Source organism: Plasmodium inui (assembly GCF_000524495.1).
Source record: "Plasmodium inui San Antonio 1 unplaced genomic scaffold supercont1.31, whole genome shotgun sequence".
Lineage (NCBI taxonomy): Eukaryota > Apicomplexa > Aconoidasida > Haemosporida > Plasmodiidae > Plasmodium > Plasmodium inui.
In genome coordinates this window covers 157397-181122 of record NW_008481865.1, presented here as the reverse complement: position 1 = coordinate 181122, position 23726 = coordinate 157397, and the positions used below count along the sequence as shown (strand labels likewise).

Here is a 23726-nt window from a genome sequence, read left to right as displayed (position 1 = left end):
GACCCCCGCATAGCCACGATGGCACACTACTTATCCAATTTAAACAGCAGTGATAAATATGACGCAGGCCAAAACTACCACTCCAACAAGGTTTTTAATTCAAAGTTGGTTCTGTTAGGTACTGAGCGATTTCACAGTGTGTGTGTCTGTGTGCAGTTGGAGGTGGAGGCCGAGGCCAACATGTAGATAGGGGGCAGGAGGAGGTGGTTGACACAAGGAAACTCAACCACCCCCCTTAACACTACCCCTTACGAGTAACACATAAACGAATGACCAACCTTCCCCTTTTTTTTTTCGCGCGCTTCCCCACTTCTGCAGGAGACACATCGGTAGGGAAGTCTTGCATCGTCGTGAGATTTGCCAAGAATGAATTTTATGAGTACCAGGAGTCCACCATTGGTGGTAAGTCCGGATAAGTCTTATTCTGCAAAAGGAGGATTAGCAAAGAAAAGAAGCATGCGTTTTTTTTTACCTGAACGGGTCATACACTTTGCATGTAACACAGAGAGAATGCAGTTCGCTGTGTCCCTCTCCTCGTAACACTAATTTGACATGCCAACATGTTTCTTTCCCTTTGTTTCCCCCGAAGCTGCCTTTATGACACAACTAATCGACATAGGCGAGTGCACCATCAAGTTTGAAATTTGGGACACCGCAGGGTAAGGAAGGAAAAAACGAAAGGGAGAAATCACCGGAAGGGTGACCAAACCAACACGCTTTTACCGCTTCCTTCTCCCCCCCCTCCCCTCCTAACAGGCAGGAAAGATACAGAAGCCTTGCCCCCATGTATTATCGGTAAGGCACACTTTACATGTAGCTGTGCATGCGTGGGGAAAAATATGTAGGTCATTCTAATGCGTCAGCTTATCCTCTCCCATGTGTGTGGTTAAACATATGAGCATTATCCGAGTGTCCCAATTTGTCCCTCCCCATTTCGCGTTCAAACGCTTTAGGGGCGCGTCAGCAGCCGTCATCGTATACGACATAACGAATAAGAAGTCCTTCGAAGGCGCCAAGGGCTGGATCCACGAGCTGAAGTCGGTGCACTCCAATGACATCATCATAGGTGAGTGGACCGTTGAGTGATGCCTCTGCGCGATGCGTTATGTTGGATTTCCCTTTTCTCTTCATTCCTTGCTTGCCCTTCCCCCGCCGAACTCAGCCCTCGCCGGGAACAAAAAGGACTTGGAAAAAAACCGAGTGGTGGACAGAGAAGTAACCACGAAAGGAGCAGACCTCCCACTGCCGCATGAATCGCTTATGCAAAAAGAGCCATTTGGGCCAAAAGTTTATGAACAAGCCAGGTGATATAGAACATTTTTCCGTATATTTTTTTTTTTTTTTTTTTTTTTAGCTAGCTGAGTCTTTCGCCAACAGTAACAACATTCTGTTCATCGAGACGTCTGCTAAAACGGGACAGAACGTGAACGAGTTGTTTTTAAGGATAGGTAATTCGGAAAAGAGGCAATTCTGCATTTGAGCCCGTGTGTACGGATGTAAAAAAATCCCGTTTGTGATTTTCTTTTTGGCCATCTTGCCCTTTCGACAAATGCGTGTCCCTTACCTCCCTGGCCGCAGCTAAGAAGTTGCCCCTCCACAAGAAGGAGCAGGACAAATTCTCGGGAATTCAGGTTTCGCCGGAGGAGAGGAGCATATGTGTATGATTGCACTGTTGCACGGTTGCACTATTCGACGATTGCATATGTGTGTCCCCTGGTGTATGCACGTCGAAACTTAGCAATTCTGTCTGGCCGCGCTGCGAACGTGTGTGCAGTTTGATCACTCATTTGTGCCCCTTCCCCTTCACAGATTAACAACACCGAAGAAGCAAAGAAAAAGTGCTGCTAACGGGAGCTCGAATGAACTTCCCCGCCTGTTCTGTTTGATCCCTTCACAGTTCCTTCCCCTAGTCCCGCGCCAGAAAAAAAAAAAAAAAAGTAAGAACAGTCACACAGGATGATTTCAATCAAGCGTGGAAGTAACCTCCATTTGGCAGTCTATTTTATTTTTTTTTTTTTCCCTTATGTACCTTTTGTAGGCGTCCCTTGGTGCAGTTCTGCCCCTACGCGTGATGCATTAGGGTAGAGTTCTAGCCATGTGCGCGCAGGTGTACTTGTCGTGTTGAACACAAAGGGATGGCGGGAAGAAACTTATATTTTGAAGGAGCCTTTTTATTTTCCACTCTTACAATAATTAATTTGGATTCTCCCCCACATGCCATTAAGCGATTTCGCGTTAATTTATGCTGCACCAACATATTCCCCCCCGCTCCTGTAATGGAGCAACTTTGCACGTCATTGTTTTGTTTCTTTATTTGTTCATTTGTTGATCTTACCGGTTTGCTCATCTGCGCTGGTACGAGCGTATGTATGTGCGCTTGTATTTCTTTTTTTTTTTTTTTGTTTCCCTTTTCACCATTATGGACCAGTTTCCACTGCCCAGAAGATAACGTCGCCAAGTACGGAACACAGGGATCTTGTGCCCCTCACCCGGAATGTAGCATCTCCACAGTTTTGTTACGTCCCCGTTGCTGATTTGATCGAACCGAGATTAGGCCAGGCATCACATCAACGTCAACATCAGAGGGTGCGTCTCTTCCTTTTAAAAGGGGGACAACAAACTTGTAACCGATTCGCCTGCTTATCGTTGAACCTGCGTCATATTTGAAGGTCATTTTTTTTTTTTTTTTGTGCCCCCTCACCACTCTTGGTGATATTGCTTTTCTTTTCTTATCTGCCCCTGTTGCATCCCCCATTTGTGTCACACCAAAATGATGGTTAAAGAGAAAATATTGGAAGAGAATGCGCCAAGTATATACAGCCCACTACAAGTGAGGAACTGGCTGTCCTATGAGGAAGAACGTCCAATGGACTAATTATAAAATGAGAGAACATTTTGTTTTCCAGACTTGTTAGGACATCTCCCAGTGGCAATCATCGCCAGGGAGGTTCACCCCTAGTGGAAGTGGGCATGTGGAGAAGTGAAAAATAGGAAGAATCGATTAAAGCGGCTTGTATGCCCTGATACTGTTTCGTTTTTCCCCCCTTTTTTGTCGGCGGTCCGGCCCAGGCAACTGGCCCGTTAAGAAAAAAATGAAAGACGCCCCGTTGAGCGTCCGTCTGGTCATTCGCCTCCTTGCCCGCTTCTCCCCGTGGTGTGTTTTAATTAACTATTTGCTTACCCTGCGATGGTGCTTTCCCCACGTACTGCGCAGGAAAGTGGCACCAACATGTGCGAAACTTAGAAGGGTACACCGCGTGAGGATATTTCAGGGGTATCCTGGGGGGAAAGTTGCCTCTTCCCTGCATGACATAGAAGGGGGTATTCCTGTCCTTGTTAGGAGACGGGGGAAAGCTAACGCCATGCAGTTTATTGTTACCAGAGGGGGGGGTGTTTATAAAGTGGGTTTTTTTACACCTTCTCGGGGGGAGGGGAAGAACAGAGGTGAGTGCGATAAAGGGGGACAGTTGCATGCAACGGAGGGGAGAGGAAATGTATACGGTGCGAGCACAACGCGGCAGAAGACTCCACAGCAGACTTCGCAGGAAAAGCAGGACCTCGACCTCTCCGAGACAATCAGGAAGACAGATCAGGACCATACACAGGAGTACAGAAAATATGAGAAATCGTTGGAAAAAAAAAACATTCACGCCATTTTACTCTGCGGAGGGATCGGCAAAAGAACAGAATTGGCGAATGGAAAGCAACTCCTAATGCTGAATGATTTCCCAGTCTTCCTATACTCTTTTAATTTGCTCGTCAAATGCAATATAATTAAGTCCATCAGTCTTGTGTGCGATTCGAATTATTTCCACCATGTGATGGATAGTATAAACAGATTGAACGCTCCTCTTCTACGGAGGAAACATGAGAGGGGGTTCCTGCGCAGGGGTCACTCGAAGAATGTGTTGACTTTGTCGGAAGAACACTCCGAGAGGGATACCATCCAGACTATTCAATTCTTAAAAAAGAATAAGTTTATAATATATGACAATGAGAAAGGGAAGTGTATCACCCACTTGGATGAGCTGCTAACCGATGTGATGGAAAAAAAGAGGCAACACTGTGTGGGGGAAGTGGAGAACGAACCATGCAGAAATACCACTAATAGGAGAGATACTCGTGGAAAAGGGACAAATAGCAGTGACGAGGTGAAGCCAAGCGATGTTGACTCGAATCGGTACAAGATTATACGGCTGCTGGAGAGCGGCCCGGAGAGGGTCGACTCCCTGCTGAATGCGCTGCGAGGGCTGGACTTGTCGGTGCAAAATGGGGAGTACATCTGCCGGCTGCTGCGGGGGTGCGCCGAAACATCGGGTGAAGCGGGTGAAGCGGAGGAAGCGGATGAAGCGGATGAAGCCGATGGCGCAGGTGAAGCAGATAAGGCGGATGGCTCCGATAGTGTGGACGGTGGCCACCCCGCTCGCAAAGCGCACATCTCGCACATCCTGGTGCACGACGGGGCGCGGCCCTTCTTGTCCGAGCTCGACTTCTTCAATCTGATTTACATGGCCACAATCGGGAATAATACCATTCTGGGAGCGCGCGCCACGGACACCATTAAGCGGATAGGCAGCGAGCAGCAAGGGGAAGGTTGTCCCAGGGTGAAGGTCAACGTAGACAGGCAGTTCATATTTCTGGCTCAGACTCCACAGATATTTAGCAGCCACGTGTTGCTACAGCTGTGTGCGAAGTTAATTTCAATGAGAGGAGCGGAAGTCCAAAAAAGCAGGAAAACCTTCACCGATACCTCTTCCCTATTTCAACACCTTACAAAAAAAAAGGTGTTCGCTTTGCAGGCAAGGTTTCCTAACTTCAAAATTACGACCCCGGCGGACGTCTTCCTCGCCATCTTTCTCATGGGACACCTTTTTAAGAGATCGCATGGCGACGTGGACATGGGGATGTTTAATCAGGCGTTTGTGAATTCTCCTTCCAGTTACGTTCCTTCGAACCAGTTTAACGACCATTTTTTTTACGACTCCCTGGGGGGGAAGCAGCGCGTCCTGTACCACCACTTCTACTACGAGTAGGGTCGGTAGGCCAGGCGCGCACGGGCGGGCATTTATTCGAGAGGGGCTTCGTTAGAGTGTTTATGCATGTGTCTTTGCGATTCCTTGCTTCTTACCACTAGCGGGTCCCCCCAGCCCATGTACACCTCGTTAACCTTTTTTTTTTTTGTATTCTCGCTGCCCCCTCCCCCGTTTGGATAACTCCGTATCGAACTTTTCTTTCCACCGACTCGCACACCGCATGCGAGGATATGTGTATGCATTTGCACGCGTTGGAGAGGGAAGAAAAAAAAAAAAAAAAAAAAAAAAATATATATAGATTTTTTTTTTTTATTTTCTCCTCTTGCGTAATAACTGCTCTGTTGAGTCCCCTTCGTGGCATTTTTTCCAATCTGTCAGGAAAAGACGTCTGGTCAATCTCTCTCATGTTATGATCATCTGCATTCTTTCGCGATAAGGGAAGATCATCCGTTTGGATTTCCCCATTTACGCTGCGCGCATTGGTGACGCGGAAAAATTTTGACACAGCTGAGTGCACAATTTTGCCGAAGCTCCGTTTGAGGGGACAACGAGAGTGTTCGCCACTCGGTTGCTTCCCAGTTGGTCACGCCTGCCCTTCTTGTGACGCCCCCTCTTCTTGTCACTCCTGAACGGGGGAAGGCGCTGCGAAGAAGGAACGAAAAGGACTGATTTCCCGCCGTCTACCCCTTTGGAGAATACCCCTCGTAAGGCGGAGGGCGCCTCATGTGTAGCGGTACAGGCTGTGCCTGAGCGTAGCGGTACATGGTGTGGCCATTCAGCCAGCTCGCCGCTCCTCCTACCCCTCCCCTGTACGCAGAGTCAAGCTAAAATGAACAGGAAACCCCCCAACATGATTCGAAGCAGCAATGCCAGAAGCAAACGGAACGAACTAAACGAGGAACAGAAGCTCGAAATAAAGGAAGCCTTTGATTTATTTGACACCAACGGCACGGGTACGACGTCTAGTTCTCTGTCGACGTAGCGAGCAGCATTTGTCTCTTCCCCCAAGCGACCTCTACGGAGTGACGCACGCTTATTTGCCCATCCCCGGGCTTCGCCACATCCCACATTTCGCCACACTCCGCAGGAAGAATTGACGCGAAGGAGCTGAAGGTTGCCATGCGGGCCCTGGGCTTCGAACCCAAAAAGGAGGACGTAATGGGAAAACGAGAGAAATTCGACAAAAAAAAATAAGACAGAAGCACAGATATCAGATAGCCAATCAACTACCACACGTACGTGGATGGACTGAAGTTGGGGCAGTCACGGAGGGGGACAGCTCCGCATTCAGAGGCTGCCTTGAAAAATGCGCCCTATCCCTTCCCCCCCGCAGATTCGTAAAATAATCTCTGACGTTGACCAAGACGGGTCGGGCACCATCGACTTCAATGACTTCCTGGACATCATGACGATCAAGATGGTTAGCACGGAGGGTAGCAGAGTAGCGGCGTCCCTGAGAGGCAGCACGGATCTCTCCCGAGCTCCCTTTTTTGTGTACTTCTACCCGTTTGTGCGATTGCTTGCCCTATTTGACCCCCCTGAACACATATCCTCCACCCCCCTAAACTGCTATGACCCCAGAGTGAGCGAGACCCCAAGGAGGAAATACTCAAGGCCTTCCGCCTCTTTGACGACGACGAAACTGGGAAGATATCCTTCAAGGTGTGTGTCACGTGTAATCGGTCATCTGGGGTGGTCTCTTCTCTCAGGCCATATTGGGACACCCTTTCCCCGTTCAGCTCAGCTAGCCATTTTGACGCTTCATTTGGTTATATACGCTCCGCTTTTTTTTTTTTTTTTTTTCCACGTCATTTGTCCAACTCCCCCCTATTTTTTGCACCGTCCAGAATTTGAAGCGAGTGGCGAAGGAACTCGGAGAAAACATAACTGATGAGGAAATCCAGGAGGTGCGAACGTTACATAACTGCGGAGATGTTCCTTTGTGTGCGATTAAGAGGAGCGTGACTCGATCTGGTTTACCCGTGTTGAAGACATAATAACTCATTTTGTGTCCCCTTCCCCCAACTTTTTTTTTTTCTTCTCCTTTTTTTTCCCCCCTTCCTGGGTCGAACGACAGATGATCGATGAAGCTGATCGAGACGGAGACGGAGAAATTAACGAGGAGGAATTCATGCGGATTATGAAGAAGACGAATTTGTTCTAGGGGAGTCGTGAAGGACCGGGGTGTACCTGCCGGTGTTGAAGCAACTTCCGCCACGTCTGCTCGGTTTGTGCATCTCCCCCCACTGCCTCCCCCCCTCACCGCTCCAACTTGAGCTTGACTTGGTCCGTGAGCGCCACTCGCCTTTTTTTCCTCTTAAACGGCTTCTTCCTCGGCTGTGAGAGGAGGCTCGGACATTTCTCCTCCATGTGATCGATAAGCTCCTCTAATGTATCCAGTAGTAACTCATCAAAGATAAGAAAGTTGAGGAAAATGTTTTTGACAATCTTGAGCTGATCCAGCTTCAGTTCGTTTATGGAGACTTGAATGGAGAGGGACAGATCGAGAAAGAGATTGACGTGTCTGACTTGTAGGAATGCATATGACCATAAAACCTTGACGATGATATCGGGTATCTCGTTGGAGAATACGTATTCCATATTTTGAAGTCTGAATCGGACGTATGGGATGAGTAACACGAGCAGTTCTCTCACGAGTTCTCTCTTGCGATTGAGTTTCGCAAATCCGTAGATTAGCTTGTACAGCATGACGTTGGAGAGGGATTTCACGTCGAAGTGGGTGTTGGACTGGTCATCTCCATTGCGCACGGCTAAGCTAGTTGTTTTTTTCCCCTTGGCTTTCTTCACCGGGGGAATAGTACCCTCTTGATGGCGGCTGCGTTTGGCGAAACTCTGTATGTACACAGCCCTGCCATCTGCACCCTGCACAGTGGCATGGTTAATAAGCTTCTTCTCCAGGTGTCTTAAGTGTCCATTTGTGTGAATGACATTAGAGAGGAGGTAATCCAAGACGGTCTTCAACGCCTCTTCGCTTCTCTCCCTCTCGAAGTTGAGGATAGCTAAGCTGTAAAAAATTTCGACCAAATTGTAAAACGTCAAATATCGGAACAACTGCTTCGTGTGCATGTGTATGAACATCCTCTCCATCGAATTTAAATCCCTCAACTCAGCAAATTTTTGGAAAAAAAAGGAAAAATATTTTTCCTCATAGGTAAGTACAGAGGTTACAATCTTGGTGACAGCTTCTTTGTACAGAGATGAAGTGAGCTTCAGCCTACATAGGTTCTTCACTTTGTTGTGTGTGTCTTTGTTCCTCTTATTGCGAATGAGGTAGTTAAGGAAAAGAGTGCAGTCCTGCACACTGAACTGGGTGATTGAGCTTCTCTGTATTATTCTTAGTATCTTTTCATTGTTGTTCATATTTTCTTTGTCTGTTATTTCTTCATGGAAAATGGATGCGCGGTACGTGTTGGTCTTGCTTCTTCTGTTTCTGCTCCATCGGGGGGAGGAGCAATGTACTTCTTTATTTCCGCTGTTACGAGTCTCCCTGGCGGAGGAGTTTCTTTTTTCTGCCCTGCTAGCAGTTTGGGCGAAGCTTCTTCTGTGGACGCGGGCTGGCCGAGCCCCCGCGGGACGCAGCGCAGGCCGGAGGAGACGCGTCGGATGGGCGCCCATGGGGGGGGAAGTGCCCTGGCGAAGTTGACCATCTTGCTGATATTAAAAGTGGTGTTAGTTCTATGCTGTGGAGCGGCTCTCAATGGTTTCTCTACCCGAGAGGGAGGAAAGAAAAAAAAAAAAAAAAAACTCATATGAGGGCACCGTTGCGATGTGAACACGTGAACAAACCGATGCCACAATTTTTCCCCTCTCCCCTCTGTTGTTCTTGCGCTACAGTCTCACCCTCCACAAACAGTAGAAGCTCATTTAAGAATAACCATGCGGGGTATACACCTGCCGGTGTCTCTCTGCCCCTTGTGTCAAGGCCCAACTGCTCAAAATGGGGGTTAAAATAAGAGTAGCCTCCTGGAATATGTACAATGACGTCTGGCACTCCGTTCGCGAAGCGGCAGAGAGTAGAACTGCCACCCGTTTTAAGAGTTGCTCCCGACTGAGATTTCTCAGCGAAAGGTTTTCGTGCACCCCCTTTGACGTCATGTGCCTGCAGGTGGGGGAAGTCACCCGATGGGTCGCGTCACCCGATGCGCTGCTTCACCAGAGGCAACCCTCATGGAGATCTTAGCAAAAAGGAATAGTAACTCCCTTGCAATTGCTTCCCCGCGTAGGAGGTATCCCCACTGCTGATCTCAAGCCTGCAAAAATGGTGTGCTCATCACAACTTGACGTTGGTGGTGCCTTCGCAAAGTACCCTGACATCCAGCAGCAACAAATGCTGCGTCTTATTCGAGTAATGTTCCCTGGAGGGAGCAGAAGTGTGCTAGCAGACGTGGGCTAGCAGACGTGTGCGGTGAAATTGAGAAACACTGATTGGAACGTACCTTCCGGGGAAGCCCTTCTGTCCATTTCTGTTTCCCCTTTGCTTTTCCCATTAGCAAAAAATTCAACCTGGTTGCCAAGAAACATTTTCATCTCAGCGAGGCGGTGTCAACCCATCTGGTGGGTTACGCTCACCAGGGGGAAAGTGACGTAAGTGCGCGCGATGGGAAGGAGGAAAAGAAGTAGCAAACGTATAATCCGTAGTTAACCAAAAGGATAGAGACACTGCTTCGTTCCTTTGTTTTTTTCTTGTTTTTTTTTGCATTTTTCTGTATATTTTTTTTTTTTTTTTTATCACCAGATCGAAGAGGCATTCATTAAGGAGCTCAGAATGAGAAACAGTATGGCTACGATGCTTCTCCTGGAGCTTCCCCAAGTAGGAGTGGAACGAATATAGACATAGAGAAGTTTTTTTTTTCTATTTTTCCATCCCTTATGTGTGCATTCCACTACTCTCATCTTTCCTATTTTAAACCCTCCCACACACCACCTGGAAGACAAAAATCCTTCTGACCGTTTGCAACTGTCACATTTATTGGAACCCAGCATATGCCGACGTGAAGTTGTTCCACACTTTCCTCATTGTTAAGGAGCTCTTCCAGTTTGTGCGTTCCTCTCTGGAGTCGTTTCCTTTTGTTCCTCTGCTGCTGATGGGGGATTTCAACTCCACTCCCTGTCTGGTAGGCGTTGCATTGTTCTCCCCCGCGAGGTCGTGGGGGCAAACTTCGCTCAGAAAAGTGGGCTCTGCAAATTGCGTTCAGCACAGTGAGCTCAGCAAACTTGGTTCTACAAACCTCTTCTCAGCATAGTCAGGGATCCCCCGCGGATGGCCAACTCAGCGGAGTGTACGAGTAATGTTGCCCCATCCGAAAAGAAAAAAAAAAAAAAAAATCCCAATTGCAACCCGGGCTGATGGCATAACCAATTTGCACCTCTCCCCCTGCAGGCTCATAACCACGGGAAGACTTTCCATGAAGCACCCCCACCATCCGGTATAGCCCCCTGGGGCATCGCAACTCCCCCAGAAAAGAGCATCCTTGTGTTGGTGCCATATTGACATATGCTCCCCGTGTGTTATCCACATTGCAGTCATTATTTGGAAGGGAATATTTCCCCCCTCCCACAGGCGCATCTTCGGAAAGACGAAGCCTTCCTAAAGTACGGAGACCTCCGCATAGATCCGTTCCAAAGCGCCTTTAGGGAGGTAAAACCGTGAGAGATAGCCAGCACGTGGGAGAAAAGAACAAAACATCTGAATTCATTTCGAACAATCGTGGAGACATCTCCTTCGATCCCTTTGTACAAACAGATCAACGGAGCTGAACCCCCATTCACAAACAAGACGACAACATTCTCTGGGTGTATAGATTATATTTTTTTTAGAGGGCTTATCCCCCTGGCGGCCGAAACTTTTCCTGGAGACCTGGGGTGAGGATACACTGCTCATTCGTATAGTCTCTTCATCCTTTTAGCAGTAATACCTTTTGTGGTCTTTCCCCCTATCGCTCGATAGCGTTCCATCCGCATTTGCACCGTCATCGCAGTAAACCTATTTTCTCCTCCCACCCCTTGGAACAGAAAAAGTGAAGAACTCCCCAATTGGAAAATCCCCTCGGATCATCTCCTCCTGATGTCCGAATTTTTTCTCGTTTAAGTGGTGCTCATACTAAGTGGGGGGTGGGGGGGCTTCCCCCCGTTGAGCTCCTCACGCACTCGTGGCAACCGCCCCCCATTTGGTAGCATGATACGACGTAACGGAAGTAGAAGGAGATCTTCTTCTTTCTCCGCATTCAATGAGACAATGGACTGTCGGTACGTTTCCTTCCGCTGTAACGTAACCTAACCCCCCTTAAGTGCAATTAAAAAATGAAGAAATAAAGAGATAAAAAGATGAAAAAATAAAATAAAGAGAAGAACTCAAAAAATAAAAAACGCAAAATGGGATGACTCCCCCTCCGTGACGTGAGTTTAGTTGCCCCTATAAGGTGTGCACTGTCTGCGCTTTAAACGTAATTACCTTTTTTTACCTTTTTTTTTCATTTTTTTTTTTTTTTTGTCCCCACTGGGCCGCTTTGGCCGCTTCATCACACACAGACAAACATGTTGTACTCTCCTTACAACATAAGATGGAGGGAGCCCTGAGGCTCGGTTGTTCATACAAGTGGAGCAAGCTGCACGCAGGGAGTATTTCCTTTTGCAGTTCGATTGGCTCCTCGCCGGGGAATGTTCAACTGAATCTTTCTGTACTGAAAGGGGAAGAGAGATTACACGTGCCAGTTCGAATGTTTCTGCCCCCCCTTCTGTTTCAAGGGACCTCCAATCAGAGGTGAACACACCGCTGTCAGGGAGGCAGTAGTCGCCTCTTCCCATGGCTGCACGTTCGTTTTGTTGCTTCTGTGACAGTGGAGCTGTGCTGCGCTGTGGAAAATGATCTGACGCGGGAACTCAATTACGGTCGCGCTTAGGAAGGAGGACCACTCTTTGCATTTAGCACAGGTCAGTATGACGCACAACGGGAGGCAAAAAAAAAAAAAAAAAAGCAAAAGGAAAAGATGGGCATATGCATGTTTTTTTTTTTTTTTTTTTCGTTGAACTTGAGAGTGCTTGCTTCCCTCCATTAACAGGGCCAATACACCAAGTGTCGCTTCACACGAAGGTTGAAGAACCGCAAAAAGTGCCTCCTCAACCATGCGTCCGTTTCATTTCCCCGTTTGGCTTTCCCCCCACTAACATCTCTCCTCCATCGTGCCGAGTATCCGTGAAAGATCTTAAAAAATCCCTGAACATGATTAAGGGACGCCCGGTGGTATGCCCGTGAAACTCACACTACTCTGTGTTATAGAAAACGACTCGCGAAGAACATCATCAGGCGAAAAAAAAAAGAAAAAACATAACAAAGGGGAAAACATAAAGCGAAAAACAGAAAGGCAAAGGACTCACCATCGGTTGCCTGCAACGAATAGCCCCTCTCGAACTATCGAAGCCGTTGCGCAGCAGCAGGGACTCCCCCACGTACCGTGCCCCGAAGGCCCATCAAAAGAAAGAAGTGGCTTCTTAAGCGGCCTCATGTAGTTCATTTGGTGATTCACATGAGACGTGAGAAGAGATCACCTCCTTGAGCTTTCCCGTTAGCGCTTTTCTCGTTAGCGCTTTTCTCGTTAGCGCTTTTCTCGTTAGCGGCTTTTCCTGCACCTTTGCACGTCTGCCCTTTCTGCACGTCCGCATTTTATGCCCCTCTGAGGAAGAACTGCGCCCCGGTAACCACCATCCAAGACCGACATGTACAGACGGTACATATGGAACAGCCTCTTCCGGGACGTGAATTTCCGTCTGAAGAAGCTTTACCACTCCTTTTACTACGCGCAGAGCCACATAAAATATGTCATGCTTTTTCTCTTCCCCGGAGTAATATGGTCTACTCGGTACAGGGCAGACACTAAGTTGGGTTATCACTTCTATATAAATGAGGAGAAGCTATACCCGAATGGGTTCAGCGAGGAGGGGTCCCGGAGTGACGGGGTGAGCAGCTGGAGTGATAGCACAAGCCTTCTGGACTATCTTTACGGCAAATACTTTCACAGCTGGAATAAACTCACAAAGAAGAAGTGGAAGAATGGGACGAAGCTTTATCTGGACGATGCCCTAACCGTTGCTGACGTGAAGAAGGTGTTATACTCAGAGGAGGAAAACATTCCTAGGAATTTGAAGTTTGGCTGCCGGGGACGGATGATGGAAGACACGGACAACCTAGCCATGGCCGTGCGGGCCTTCTGCAAAAGGGACCCCAAGATTTTTATCTGGGAGGACGAGCACGCTGCGTACCTCTGAGTGGTAGCAGCGGTGTGAGAGGTAGCATTGGTGCGATCGCCATGAGCCGTGTCAATGGTGTCACGTGAACTGAGTCGCTCGCTCCTGCTGCACCAGAGAAGTGCACCCCGCGTAACGGAAAATTCATCCACGTGTGCGTTGCAGCGAGTTGCTCCCAACATGAGTAGCCTCCTAAACGACAACTACTTATCCATTAAAGAAAAAAAAAAAAAGAAAAAAAAGAAAAAAAAGAAAAACCTTTTTTTTTGTTTCTTTTTCTTTTTCTCCAAAATTTAAAAAAGGCATGTTTTTAAAATAATACTATTATAAAAACACTAAATAAAAATAACTTTAAAAAAAAAAAAAAATTAAAAAGTTATGTCAAGCGCTTTTGTTAGAACGCACGTAAGAAGCATATACATGCAAATGGTGGAGGTAGAGTACAGTAGGGTAGGGGGGCACACTTTATAGACCTACCTCACTGGGGAGCAACCCACATGTGTAGACACACATATGTACATACCTGTGTGGGAAAGCACATAGCAAACGGAATTGAAAAAAGAAGAAAAAGAGGAAGGGGAAGAGAAGGAGAAAGAGAAGGACAACGAGAAAGAGAAAAAAAAAGAGAAAATCAAGCTGAACGAGAAAGTCATCAGGAGGGACGTGACGGAGATATAAATCCACACACATGTGCTGAAGCGCATACCGTGTGGGCAGTACATACAGGGATGGTGCGCGGGGACGGTTAAATCGGTGTGGATTAATCAAGAGGGGAGGGAGAGCAACTGCCCGACTCGCACGCAAACAGATAATGCGGCAAGGAACTCGGGCAGCTTTCAAAATTTGAATTAAAAAAGAAAAATAAAATCTAACATATGGGGGGAGAGATTAATTCATCACATGAACCGACAGGGGAAGTAATGGATGGAAGGAAAGGACAGTCCTGTGGGGAAGCCTCGCAAACGGCGACGTGCCGATATGGCTTCCTTTTTTCTTTAACTCAAAAGGGTTACAGCGGGCCAAAGCTCGAGAGCAGCACTGGCAAAAACATGGAGGAGAAGATCACGGAAAAAAAGAGGACCTGCGGGGGGGAGAAGTGATTGCCATGTGAAGCGGCCATGTGAAGCGGCCATGTGGGACAGCCATATGGGGTGGCCACGTGCTGGGCTTGCGCCACGTCGTGCGCGACACCGCTCAGACGCGACTATGCACAAATGTGGGCGCCCGGGTTGGCCTTACCAGAGACAACGTTTGAAAGAAGATGACGGTGAAATCCTTGTTGGAAAAAAACAGGGTACTTATGACAAACCAGGTGGAGAGTCCACTGTGCAGGACGGGCCCTATCATGAGGTGCAGACTTTCCTTCATCCTGCGGGGGGTGGCGGGGGGACAGATGCGGGCATGAATTGGTGCGTAGGAGCGACGTTCACCGCGGCGTTCCTTCTCTCGAGACATATATATAGGTATATCTAGGTATATAAGGGTGTATATATATATGTATGCATATGCATAGGCACACCCCGCGATGGCTGCCCGGGGAACTTACTTCTCATCCCGTGTTCTTCCCTTGCTGTGGGTGAAGGCCTGGACGATGTGGGAGGTGTGGTCGATGGAGAAGCCTGAACGGGGAGAAGCGTGATGAGAAGAAGCGTGATGAGAAGAAGCGTGATGAGAAGAAGCGTGATGAGAAGAAATGTGATGAGAAGATGTGCGTAAAACTTCACCCCGATGCGAAGACGTGGTAAAACTTGACCTCGCTGACCTTCCACTTACCGACGGAGAGGACCAGGATGACCATCGAGATGATGTTGACGGTGATGCCGCAGAGACACATGAAGCCAAAGATGCAGAGGTCGATGAGGAAAATGATCAGCGCAATGATGACGCAGGAGCTCAGCCCCTTTATAATGTAAGCGGTGACGATGAGAATGGAAGCGATCGTGATGGCAAGGTTGATGAGAGTAACTTCAATGATGACCTCGTCCGTCTCGTTGAAGATAGAGCTGATGTGGAAACACTGCAGCTGGACATTGTGGTCTTCCAATTTGCTGAGCTTCTTGCATGTCTTGAGCCATTTGGAGGAGATCTCTGAATCGTCCACATTGTTCTGGAAATAGAAGTACCTCCAGGCGACTAGCTTTTTGTTCAGGAAGATAAAATCATTTTTAAAGAGATTCCCCACAAAGTCATTCTGTATCCAATCAACAAAGGTGTCGTAGAACTGCTCCGGGGTCTCGTTTTTCAATTTTCTACGATTGCTGTTAAGGAAGTGAGTAAATCCATTTGCCACTCCTGACACGAAATCCAGTTCTTCCAGTTGGTCATTCATTTCGATGAGTTCATTCTGCAGATCTTTCACCTCCCAATGGATGTTTCGATTCAGTTTTGGATTTTTCATCATCTCTCGATCTGTCCTATCCGAGTAGAGAAAAGATGAAGAGACTACGTCCTCCTGATTGTTCAATCGTCTATACTTCTTAACGAAGTCTTTGTCAAAGTAGTACACTTCGATCATGTCTCCATAGTGAGGGAAGTATTTCGTCTTGGCTTCCACGAAGAGTCTAACGTAAGAATCTACTGGAAAGGCCTTATCATATTTAATCCCCTTCTTCATCAACGTGCAGCCATAAATGGAGAGCATAATAATAGCTGAAAAAACGACGTAGACGATGGTTTTTCCCATTCCAGAGGAGAGGAAAGGGACGTAGTAATTTTTCACGAGAGATCGGAAATATTTTCCTATGTTTCCTTTTGGCTCTTCGTAGATGTACTTGTAGAAGAGAGCATTGTCGTGGGAGCTCAGCAGATAAACGTTTTTCTTATCCCTATCGTGCAGATTGTTCAGATGTAGAGTATCCTTCGTCGCCATCTCCATCGAGTTATTATAGTAGTGGTTGTCCCCGTGATCGCCGCCTGCGAGACCCTTCTCGCGATCCTGCAGCAGGTTCTTCCTTTCTCGAGGGAGCCCCATACGTCCACTCGTCCCTGCTCCCATCACACCGCGGTCCACTCCACGATTCACACCGCTACCATCCAAGTCGTTCCCATTTGGAGTGCCACTTTGGCCTGAAAATATGTCACTCGCGATGGTTATCTTTTTTGCTCCTTTATTGTCCGACGCCTCTCCTGCGCCGGTTCCTCCTCTTCCCTCTTCCACTTCAAGTAGGTGTGATCTCATCGGAGCGGATGATGATGATGGTTGCTCCTCTTCTTCCTCCTCCATAGGGATGGTCCCTCGCGCCGCTCCGCCGGAGTACTTAAGCGCCATCTGGTTCTTCCTGCCTTTGCCCGATGGGTCTTGCAGGGCAGCTCCACCTTTCCGTTTCTTCATATCCTTCTTGTCCAAGCACATGTTTTCCAGACTAAGCTGATCGTGCGGAGCAGGAGAGGTCTGCATTCCATTTTCGTTGTTGTATCCTTTGCTGCTGATCTCATTGGAAGAGTAAACCGTGGCATTCTTCTTATTGAAGGATTCTTCAAAAAGGTAGAGGTTGTGGATCCACTCATAAATGGAGATATTTTCATACTCGGGTGGTGTCTTCTTGTAGTCGTCTTCATTTTGGGCCATCTCCAGAGTGAGATTGTTCTGTCCGGGGGGGGAACCACCACAAGAAGAGGCAGCACCAGCGGCAGAAGCAGACGCAGCACCGGACGCAGCCGGTGCATTGGGCAAGGCCGCACCCGAACCGCTGGGAGTAACAGCATTCTTCCCTCTGCCGCTTCTCCCCCTTCCGAAGAAGGAGCAAAAGAGGAGAGTAGTACCGGAGAAGATGTTCCTCTTCTTATTTTCCCACTTGCCCTCGATGCAGAGGAAGCTGAGAAGCAGAGTCAGGACCATCAGGTAGCCAAAGAAGAGTGAACTCGCGGTGAAGAGGGAAAAACTACATATGGAGTAAAAGGGAGAAACAGAGCTAATAAGAAAAGCAATAATATTCGTCACAGTAGTCACTGTGATGGCCAAGGCACTGTCCCTTAGACAAAGCTGAATTCTCTTCTTATTATCTTTAATCATAAAAAGGAGGGAATACGAATTTAGGATAACAAACACGTCATCTACGCCAACCCCAATGACAAGAAAAGGCACTGTTTCCGCTGGAGGGACGGATTTCACTCCGAGGAAGAATAAGAAGCCTGAACCGGCAAGGTATCCCAAGAAACCACACAGAATGCCCATAACAGCACAGAGAGGTTTGCTCCTATACAAAACAGAGGTGACGTTGTTGAATAAGGCATACATAAAGATGAGACACACCCCGATGATAAAGAGCAGTCTGGTCAGATTATCAATCTTGGATATTCGATCCACTTCGTCTTCCAAGCTTCTGTCTGTGAATACATGAAATTTGATATACGGTTCATTCCCATCATTGGTTTCCTCGTCTTGTATCACTTCATCCATGTTATAGAAGCGGACATACTCAATAAGCCTCTTCTCGTAGGCCAATACATATGGCTCATATTTGTAGGAGTTAAAAAGGGGGATTATTGTCATGATGGCATTGGCCGAAGTGATGGTGTAGCTGAATGGATTCTCCTTATATTGCATATTCCCAAGAATAGACTTCAATATCATTTCTTTGAATGTCTTCCTGTTTACGTAAAAGTCTAGATTATCCACTTTGATGGGATTTTCATATTTGGCATTCCCATTCTCATAGTAGAGAAAGATAGAACTTAAGTTACACTCGTTATACTTCTTCTCGCATATGTCTTGCAACGAGAAAGTGATCTGCTTCTTCAACGAATCACTTGCTTCTCTCAGATTTATATTAACATTTTTATCCTTCAATACATTTTGGAGAAGACACCTGTCCTCCTTTAGCAGCATGGGAGGGATATAAAATGGGGGGTAAAAAGTGTCCTCTTTAAAATCAGTGGCATTCACTTTTGACATTTCTTTCTCTTCTACTGTGTTTCCATTTGTCTTTCCTTTGAACATGTCTGTAATTTTTCTGGTCAGCCACTTGATCTTCTTATCGACGAAGTTGTTAACATAGCTTTGAAATCCCTGTACTTGGTTTCCTTCACCGTTGCTAAGTAGGTCTGCATCGATATCGTCATCATGGCGATCACCACTGTTGTCGTCGTCTTCCCAGTTGGGATTGCCCCTACTCGTTTGGTTTTTCCCTTCTTCTGTATCATTCTCGTCATCATTATCATCTTCATCATTATCATCTTCATCATCATCATCTTCATCAGCGTCATCTTCATCATCGGCGTCTTCACCATCGGCGTCTTCACTGCGACTACTTTTTGTGCCCTCCTTTGAGTCCTTCCCTTTTTTCTTGTCCTTCTTGCTCCCTTTCTTCCCTTTACCTTTCCCTTTATCGTCGCTCTTTGACTCCGTCAGTTTGTTTTTCATTCCGATGAGCTTATTCAGGGCAAAATTGAAGTTAAATCGTTTGAAATTTGGTTTCCAATCTAAGTTGGCATTCACATCTTGATTTTTTAGAAGCATATCATATACCTCCTTCGATGCATCCGTGTGCACAGATGGCACCTCGGAGTCTTTACTACACTCATTGATCTCGGAGAGATCAACTTGAATTTCCTTCGTTCCATCCTCGAACTTTTTTAGCTCTTTTAAGATATGGGGCTTCAGCAGATTGCAATTTGACTCCACCATGATAAAGGCCTTCCGACTTTTGTGAAAAAAGTCATTAATCACATCATTCGTTTCACAGGCATACGAATTTGATATGGAGTACAGTTTGTAGATATCTTTTTCATTCTCTCTGTAGCAGAAACCCATACTCAGGAGTAAGCATCCCAGGAGACTCGCCAGAATAATTTTCCATGGTCGATCATACACAAACCCAGCGTAGACATACAGCATGTTTGAGAAGGAATCCTGAGACTTCTGCTTCAGATCCGTCAGCGTTTTCGCGATCTTTGAGAACGCCATTTTGGAGAGGGAGCGGCAGGGGGGAGGTGTAGTGGGAAGAGGCGAGGTACGGGGGGTAAGAGCCCCGTGAGAGCAGACGCCCTAAGTGGCAGAGGCAAGTGTGCCGAATTGGAGTACACGTCCGTGGGATCACACGAACGCCTCCGTGCACATAAATGAGTCTATGTATGTATATATATCTGTGTGTACGTTTTACAGGTGGAGATACTTTCCTACCGGGGGAGAGACGCGCGAACGGGGCTAACGGGGAGAATGAGGCGAATTCAAACTCGGATCACTTGGCCTATGAGTCCCCCCTTGCCCGATGCGCCACACCCGCGTGCTTGCTCACCCTGTACGTCTGTGTAGGCGTGCATACGGCCGTACAAGCGTCGCTACGCAGGTGTGTCGGTGGGCGGAGGGGAAAGAAGTACACACAGAAGAGGCTGTACGATGAAGAACAAATGGAAAGACGAGGGGGGCTGTTACCACTCGCGCGGGTTACACATGCTGGGCGAGGGAGGTCAGACGGAAGGTCAGTGTGTGTGTATGTTTGTGACCTTGTGCCTTTACGTGGGAGGGGGGAGGAAGCACCTCGCTCGGGGATGAACTCACAACAGATTGTCACACGAAAAAGATCAGCAGGGACAGACGAAAGCTATCCCTCAGCGACGTCCTTTCATAACGACGTCACGGCACAGGTGAGACAAAAGCAGAGCTACTCGCGTGGCAAGAGAATCATCTGTCTTGCGGTTGGTAGCGTAGCAAACTGAGGAGTACGAAAAAGGGGCGTGTCTGCGCAGGAGCATCGGAAAGTGGCACACACGGGCGTGTACTTGTGCATACATAAAAGATAGTCGTACTCCTACGCGTGTTGCTATGCCGGTGGGCATGCTACTTGCCACCCCCACTTAGGAAAAACGGAAATTAAAGCAGAGGGGATTCTTCGCGCAAGAGAATTTTACATGAGAACATATGAGGACATTGTATCGATGCACAAATTCGCAACGAGTAGATGGATGTGTCACGCGATCCGCAGAAAATGAGCGGAAGGAGGGAAGTTAAAATGTGAAAGGGGCGGGAAGAGAAATAATATTACAAATGACAACAAAAATGAGATTGCTTCTTCTCTTAACGCCCCTGTGACGAGAGGAAAAAGCCGCTCGCTCGTGCGTGTACATATACATAAAAATGTGCACAAAAAATGGGCATATAAATCATAAGTATAAATGTATACGCCCAGATAAACACTGATGCTCGCGTAATGCGGCGCGCTTCTGAGTAAAACGATGCTTCCTCTCGCGGGGGGAAAAGAAACCTCATCAACGCAGAGAGGCGCAATGGAACGGCTACGTAGCTGCGTAATTGCAAAGCGGCGTAATCGGATAATCGCGCTCGCAGCATATAATACGATACATGTACCATTCGCTTCGCACGTATTCTGGTCGTCACTTATAGGTTAACACTTGCAAGGCGGAAAATGGTGAGAAAAGGAAAAAAAAAAAAGAAAAAGAAAAGGAAGAAAAAGAAGAGGAAGTGAAAGAAGAAGAAAAAGAAAGAGAAGGAATGATTCACCAAATGGGGATTTTTTTTTGTTTTTTCCCTTTTTTTTTTTATCATTTACGTAATTTACATAGTACAATATATCTTATTATGTGAGAAAAGAAAAAAAAAATAAAAACTGCAAAACCAGGGAAGGAAGTTTTAAGGCAAAGATTCCACAGCTAAGTAAACTTTTTTACGCGGTGGATGGGTTTCGCCTGGAGAACGGAATCGACTATAAGTGCACTTGCCACATGTGCGGGGGTAGGGGGGGAGCAAATACATACAAATAGCAGTATATGCGCATGGGCTTGTATGAAGCTGTACAATGAGTACATATGCCGGTAGCAGCTGGTAGTCCGACGCCCCGAGGGTATAAGATGCGACGAGGCGGAAGCAGGAGGGAAAGGGGAGAAAAAAGTACACTTGGATCCAAGGGGACTCCACGCGGGAATAAACCCCCCCCGCATGCAATCAAGGAGGAAAAGCAGGTTGGAAAGAATTCCCGCGCGGAATGGAACTCCTTGGCAAATTGCCTTCCCCCACGTGTCATAAGGACGAAGGAGGGGTAAAGCAACCCGTAACAGAGGTGTAATTTTTAACATACTTCATGTGGCTCAGAAGTCGCTTGTACCTCTGGACGAATGACTTCCAGCCGGGGAGGCATCACCACGGCGCATACATATGTTCATAAGGATAATACGTAGAACCTTCCTAAATCGCTCAGTGTAGGTATTATTACGAGGCGAGAGGGGGAGGGAGAAAAAAAAAAAGTCCCTTACCTAGATTTGTACATATTGTACGTATGCCACACGTATGTTGGTAAAGCGCCCCCCTCTTTGCAGTGGAACATACGTGATATGGCTCGTTAGGAAAGGGCTACACAGTGGCAACTCCCGCGGCTGCACCTTTTTTATGTGTTCTCTCTTGCACTGGTATACTGCAGACCTTTTTTATCGGGTCCTGTTGCTCCCTCCGAAAAGAAAAAAACAAAGAGAGAAACGCCCAGGCGCATGCAGAAAAGTCTATGTGGCATATGTTACATGCACATGCAGAGGAAGATCGTTCTGCGATCCACAAAGTGGACCCCTTATAAAAAAAAACGAGTACAAATTAAGGCAACGTTGAATTGCCCATGCATGTGGAAAAGGAAGAATATAGACGATCATCTATCTTCTTATGCAGAGATGTATGAGGAGACCACCCATTTCAGCTTTGCACCTTTAATTGGAGAGAAAAAAAAAAAAAAAAAAAACAAAAAAACAAAACAGAACAAAAGGCCCACCCCCCTTATCGCGCATTTCGCCCCTGGGATACAGTTACAACTGTGTGTTTACCCCGTTGACCTAGCGAGTTAAGGCTACACTTGTTTTACTTCCCTGCTGTGAAATGCCTAAGTGAGTGAGCTAGACATACCAAAGCGAGGTGATGTTTTTCGCTTCACTCTGAACCTGCTTACTAATCAGTGTATAATATCCACTGCAGAGACAATGCAGCGGTTGCCTCTGTGTGTGGAGAGGCAATGCGATGATGGTCTCCCCCTGCCGTGAATAGCAGCCCGAAGCAGTCGGGGTGATGGCAGGCCGCCTGCAACATTCCCCGCTGGGGGCCATGACCTATTCGCAGATTGTATTATGGCGACTTCTACGGCTGCGACTTTCGCTGTGGCGCCTTTTGTTGCCCCTCCTGCTGTGGCTCCTTCTGCTGCAGCCGCACTGCTGCCTCGACGCGGAGACTAAGCTGGCGAAGCTGAAGAAACTCATAAACAAAAAGATCAAGATTGACATTAATGAGAAGTACCAACGCGAGAAGGAGAGGAAGAGTACCAACCAATACATTTCCTTTCTGTACATTCATGAGCTGACCGCCATCGACTATGTGGAGTATGTATTAAATAAATCAGACGACTACGATTGCGTCTTGTTCGTGATGGACGTGGAGAGTAACAATGGGGTATCTATGTTTGACAGGAAGAATCTCATTCTGTTGGAGATGTTTAACCGCGTGGCGCGGGATTTCATTCTGGGAAGCTTCTCTCTTTACAGCGAGGGGGGAAGCATAGGGTGGAAGGGACACATCCCTTCCTCAACGCCAATCTTCTTCTTCTATATAAACCTTCACAAGCCGACGATTCTCCCCCTCAAATACGTCAACGCAATAGAAGAGGTGCCCGAGTTCTTCTACGTAGGAAAGGAGACCTTTCTCCATTTGGACTACTACTCTAAGGTGCGCCCCAGTTATATGCTAGAGAGTTACTTAAAGATGAAGCGGCTAAGCGGAAGTGACAAAGCAGAGACGAGTAACAAAATGATTGAAGCGTATTTCTCAGATTTTATTCAGACACATAACAGGGGTGGTGCTGCTGGCGGCAGTGGCAGTGCCATTTGCAGTGCTGGTTACGGGGCGATGCCCACCCTTCTGGAAGCTAACTACTTGGGGAAGATACAAAGATACCTCCTAACCATTGCCCTGGCTGTATTGTTCCTCCTTCTGTATTTCCTCCTGCAGCTGATCCAAAGATGGCCCTGCCTCATGTTTGTCTGTTCATACGTCTTGTTCCTGATCTGCCTCAGTGGAATCTTCCACTGTCTGATTAACAAATCTGAGCTTTATAACACAGCGAAGAATCTGGATTCCATTCTGCACAAATATATATACCGTTCTACCAGTGCTCAGTATGTATACGAAGGGGTGGCCTTCTCGTTGTTTATTTTTTTCATCACTTTTGCGTTGCTCCTCTTGTGTCGTCACTCCAGCAACAGGTTTATGACGCGGGGGGGGAGGAACTTGTGGTTGGCGCTGCTCCTCCTCGTCACGTATGCTTCTCTCGACGTCATCCACGAGATGAATCTGTACAAGGTGTACTATTCTACTTACTTCTTCTTCCCTCCGACGAAGTTTTTTCGCAAGTGAGCAGCACACTGCTTCGCTTCCGATATGGGACTCACCTGCAATGTGCCATAATGGAGCGGTGTACCTCCACCCTCCTGTGTGTTTTTTTTTTT

General features: G+C 47.3%; 8 protein-coding genes across 8 annotated transcripts; 6 read left to right on the top strand and 2 right to left on the bottom strand.

The window, feature by feature from the left end:
• Positions 1–18: 18 nt before the first annotated feature.
• C922_04902 (rab family, other) lies at positions 19–1848 on the top strand (the record flags this gene model as incomplete). The annotated part of the gene is made up of 9 exons (XM_008820476.1): positions 19–118; positions 319–402; positions 590–659; positions 757–795; positions 954–1066; positions 1163–1215; positions 1355–1448; positions 1579–1631; positions 1810–1848. The coding sequence occupies 9 exons, from the start codon at positions 19–21 to the stop codon at positions 1846–1848; spliced, it is 645 nt and encodes a 214-aa protein (XP_008818698.1).
• Positions 1849–3362: 1514 nt separating this feature from the next.
• On the top strand, positions 3363–5033 carry C922_04901 (hypothetical protein; the record flags this gene model as incomplete). Its single annotated transcript, XM_008820475.1, has 1 exon — positions 3363–5033. One exon carries the CDS (start codon positions 3363–3365, stop codon positions 5031–5033), a length of 1671 nt encoding a protein of 556 aa, XP_008818697.1.
• Positions 5034–5862: 829 nt separating this feature from the next.
• On the top strand, positions 5863–7197 carry C922_04900 (caltractin; the record flags this gene model as incomplete). Its single annotated transcript, XM_008820474.1, has 6 exons — positions 5863–5986; positions 6121–6188; positions 6367–6453; positions 6615–6695; positions 6881–6940; positions 7111–7197. 6 exons carry the CDS (start codon positions 5863–5865, stop codon positions 7195–7197), a joined length of 507 nt encoding a protein of 168 aa, XP_008818696.1.
• A 95-nt stretch (positions 7198–7292) lies between these two features.
• On the bottom strand, positions 7293–8669 carry C922_04899 (hypothetical protein; the record flags this gene model as incomplete). Its single annotated transcript, XM_008820473.1, has 1 exon — positions 7293–8669. The coding sequence occupies one exon, from the start codon at positions 8667–8669 to the stop codon at positions 7293–7295; it is 1377 nt and encodes a 458-aa protein (XP_008818695.1).
• A 322-nt stretch (positions 8670–8991) lies between these two features.
• C922_04898 (hypothetical protein) lies at positions 8992–10704 on the top strand (the record flags this gene model as incomplete). Its single annotated transcript, XM_008820472.1, has 8 exons — positions 8992–9159; positions 9278–9399; positions 9545–9638; positions 9790–9870; positions 9986–10182; positions 10259–10339; positions 10435–10480; positions 10615–10704. 8 exons carry the CDS (start codon positions 8992–8994, stop codon positions 10702–10704), a joined length of 879 nt encoding a protein of 292 aa, XP_008818694.1.
• A 2063-nt stretch (positions 10705–12767) lies between these two features.
• C922_04897 (hypothetical protein) lies at positions 12768–13316 on the top strand (the record flags this gene model as incomplete). The annotated part of the gene is made up of 1 exon (XM_008820471.1): positions 12768–13316. The coding sequence occupies one exon, from the start codon at positions 12768–12770 to the stop codon at positions 13314–13316; it is 549 nt and encodes a 182-aa protein (XP_008818693.1).
• Positions 13317–14304: 988 nt separating this feature from the next.
• Positions 14305–19200, bottom strand: C922_04896 (hypothetical protein; the record flags this gene model as incomplete). The annotated part of the gene is made up of 4 exons (XM_008820470.1): positions 14305–14376; positions 14535–14664; positions 14842–14914; positions 15069–19200. 4 exons carry the CDS (start codon positions 19198–19200, stop codon positions 14305–14307), a joined length of 4407 nt encoding a protein of 1468 aa, XP_008818692.1.
• A 3132-nt stretch (positions 19201–22332) lies between these two features.
• Positions 22333–23634, top strand: C922_04895 (hypothetical protein; the record flags this gene model as incomplete). Its single annotated transcript, XM_008820469.1, has 1 exon — positions 22333–23634. One exon carries the CDS (start codon positions 22333–22335, stop codon positions 23632–23634), a length of 1302 nt encoding a protein of 433 aa, XP_008818691.1.
• Between the last annotated feature and the right edge of the window lie 92 nt (positions 23635–23726).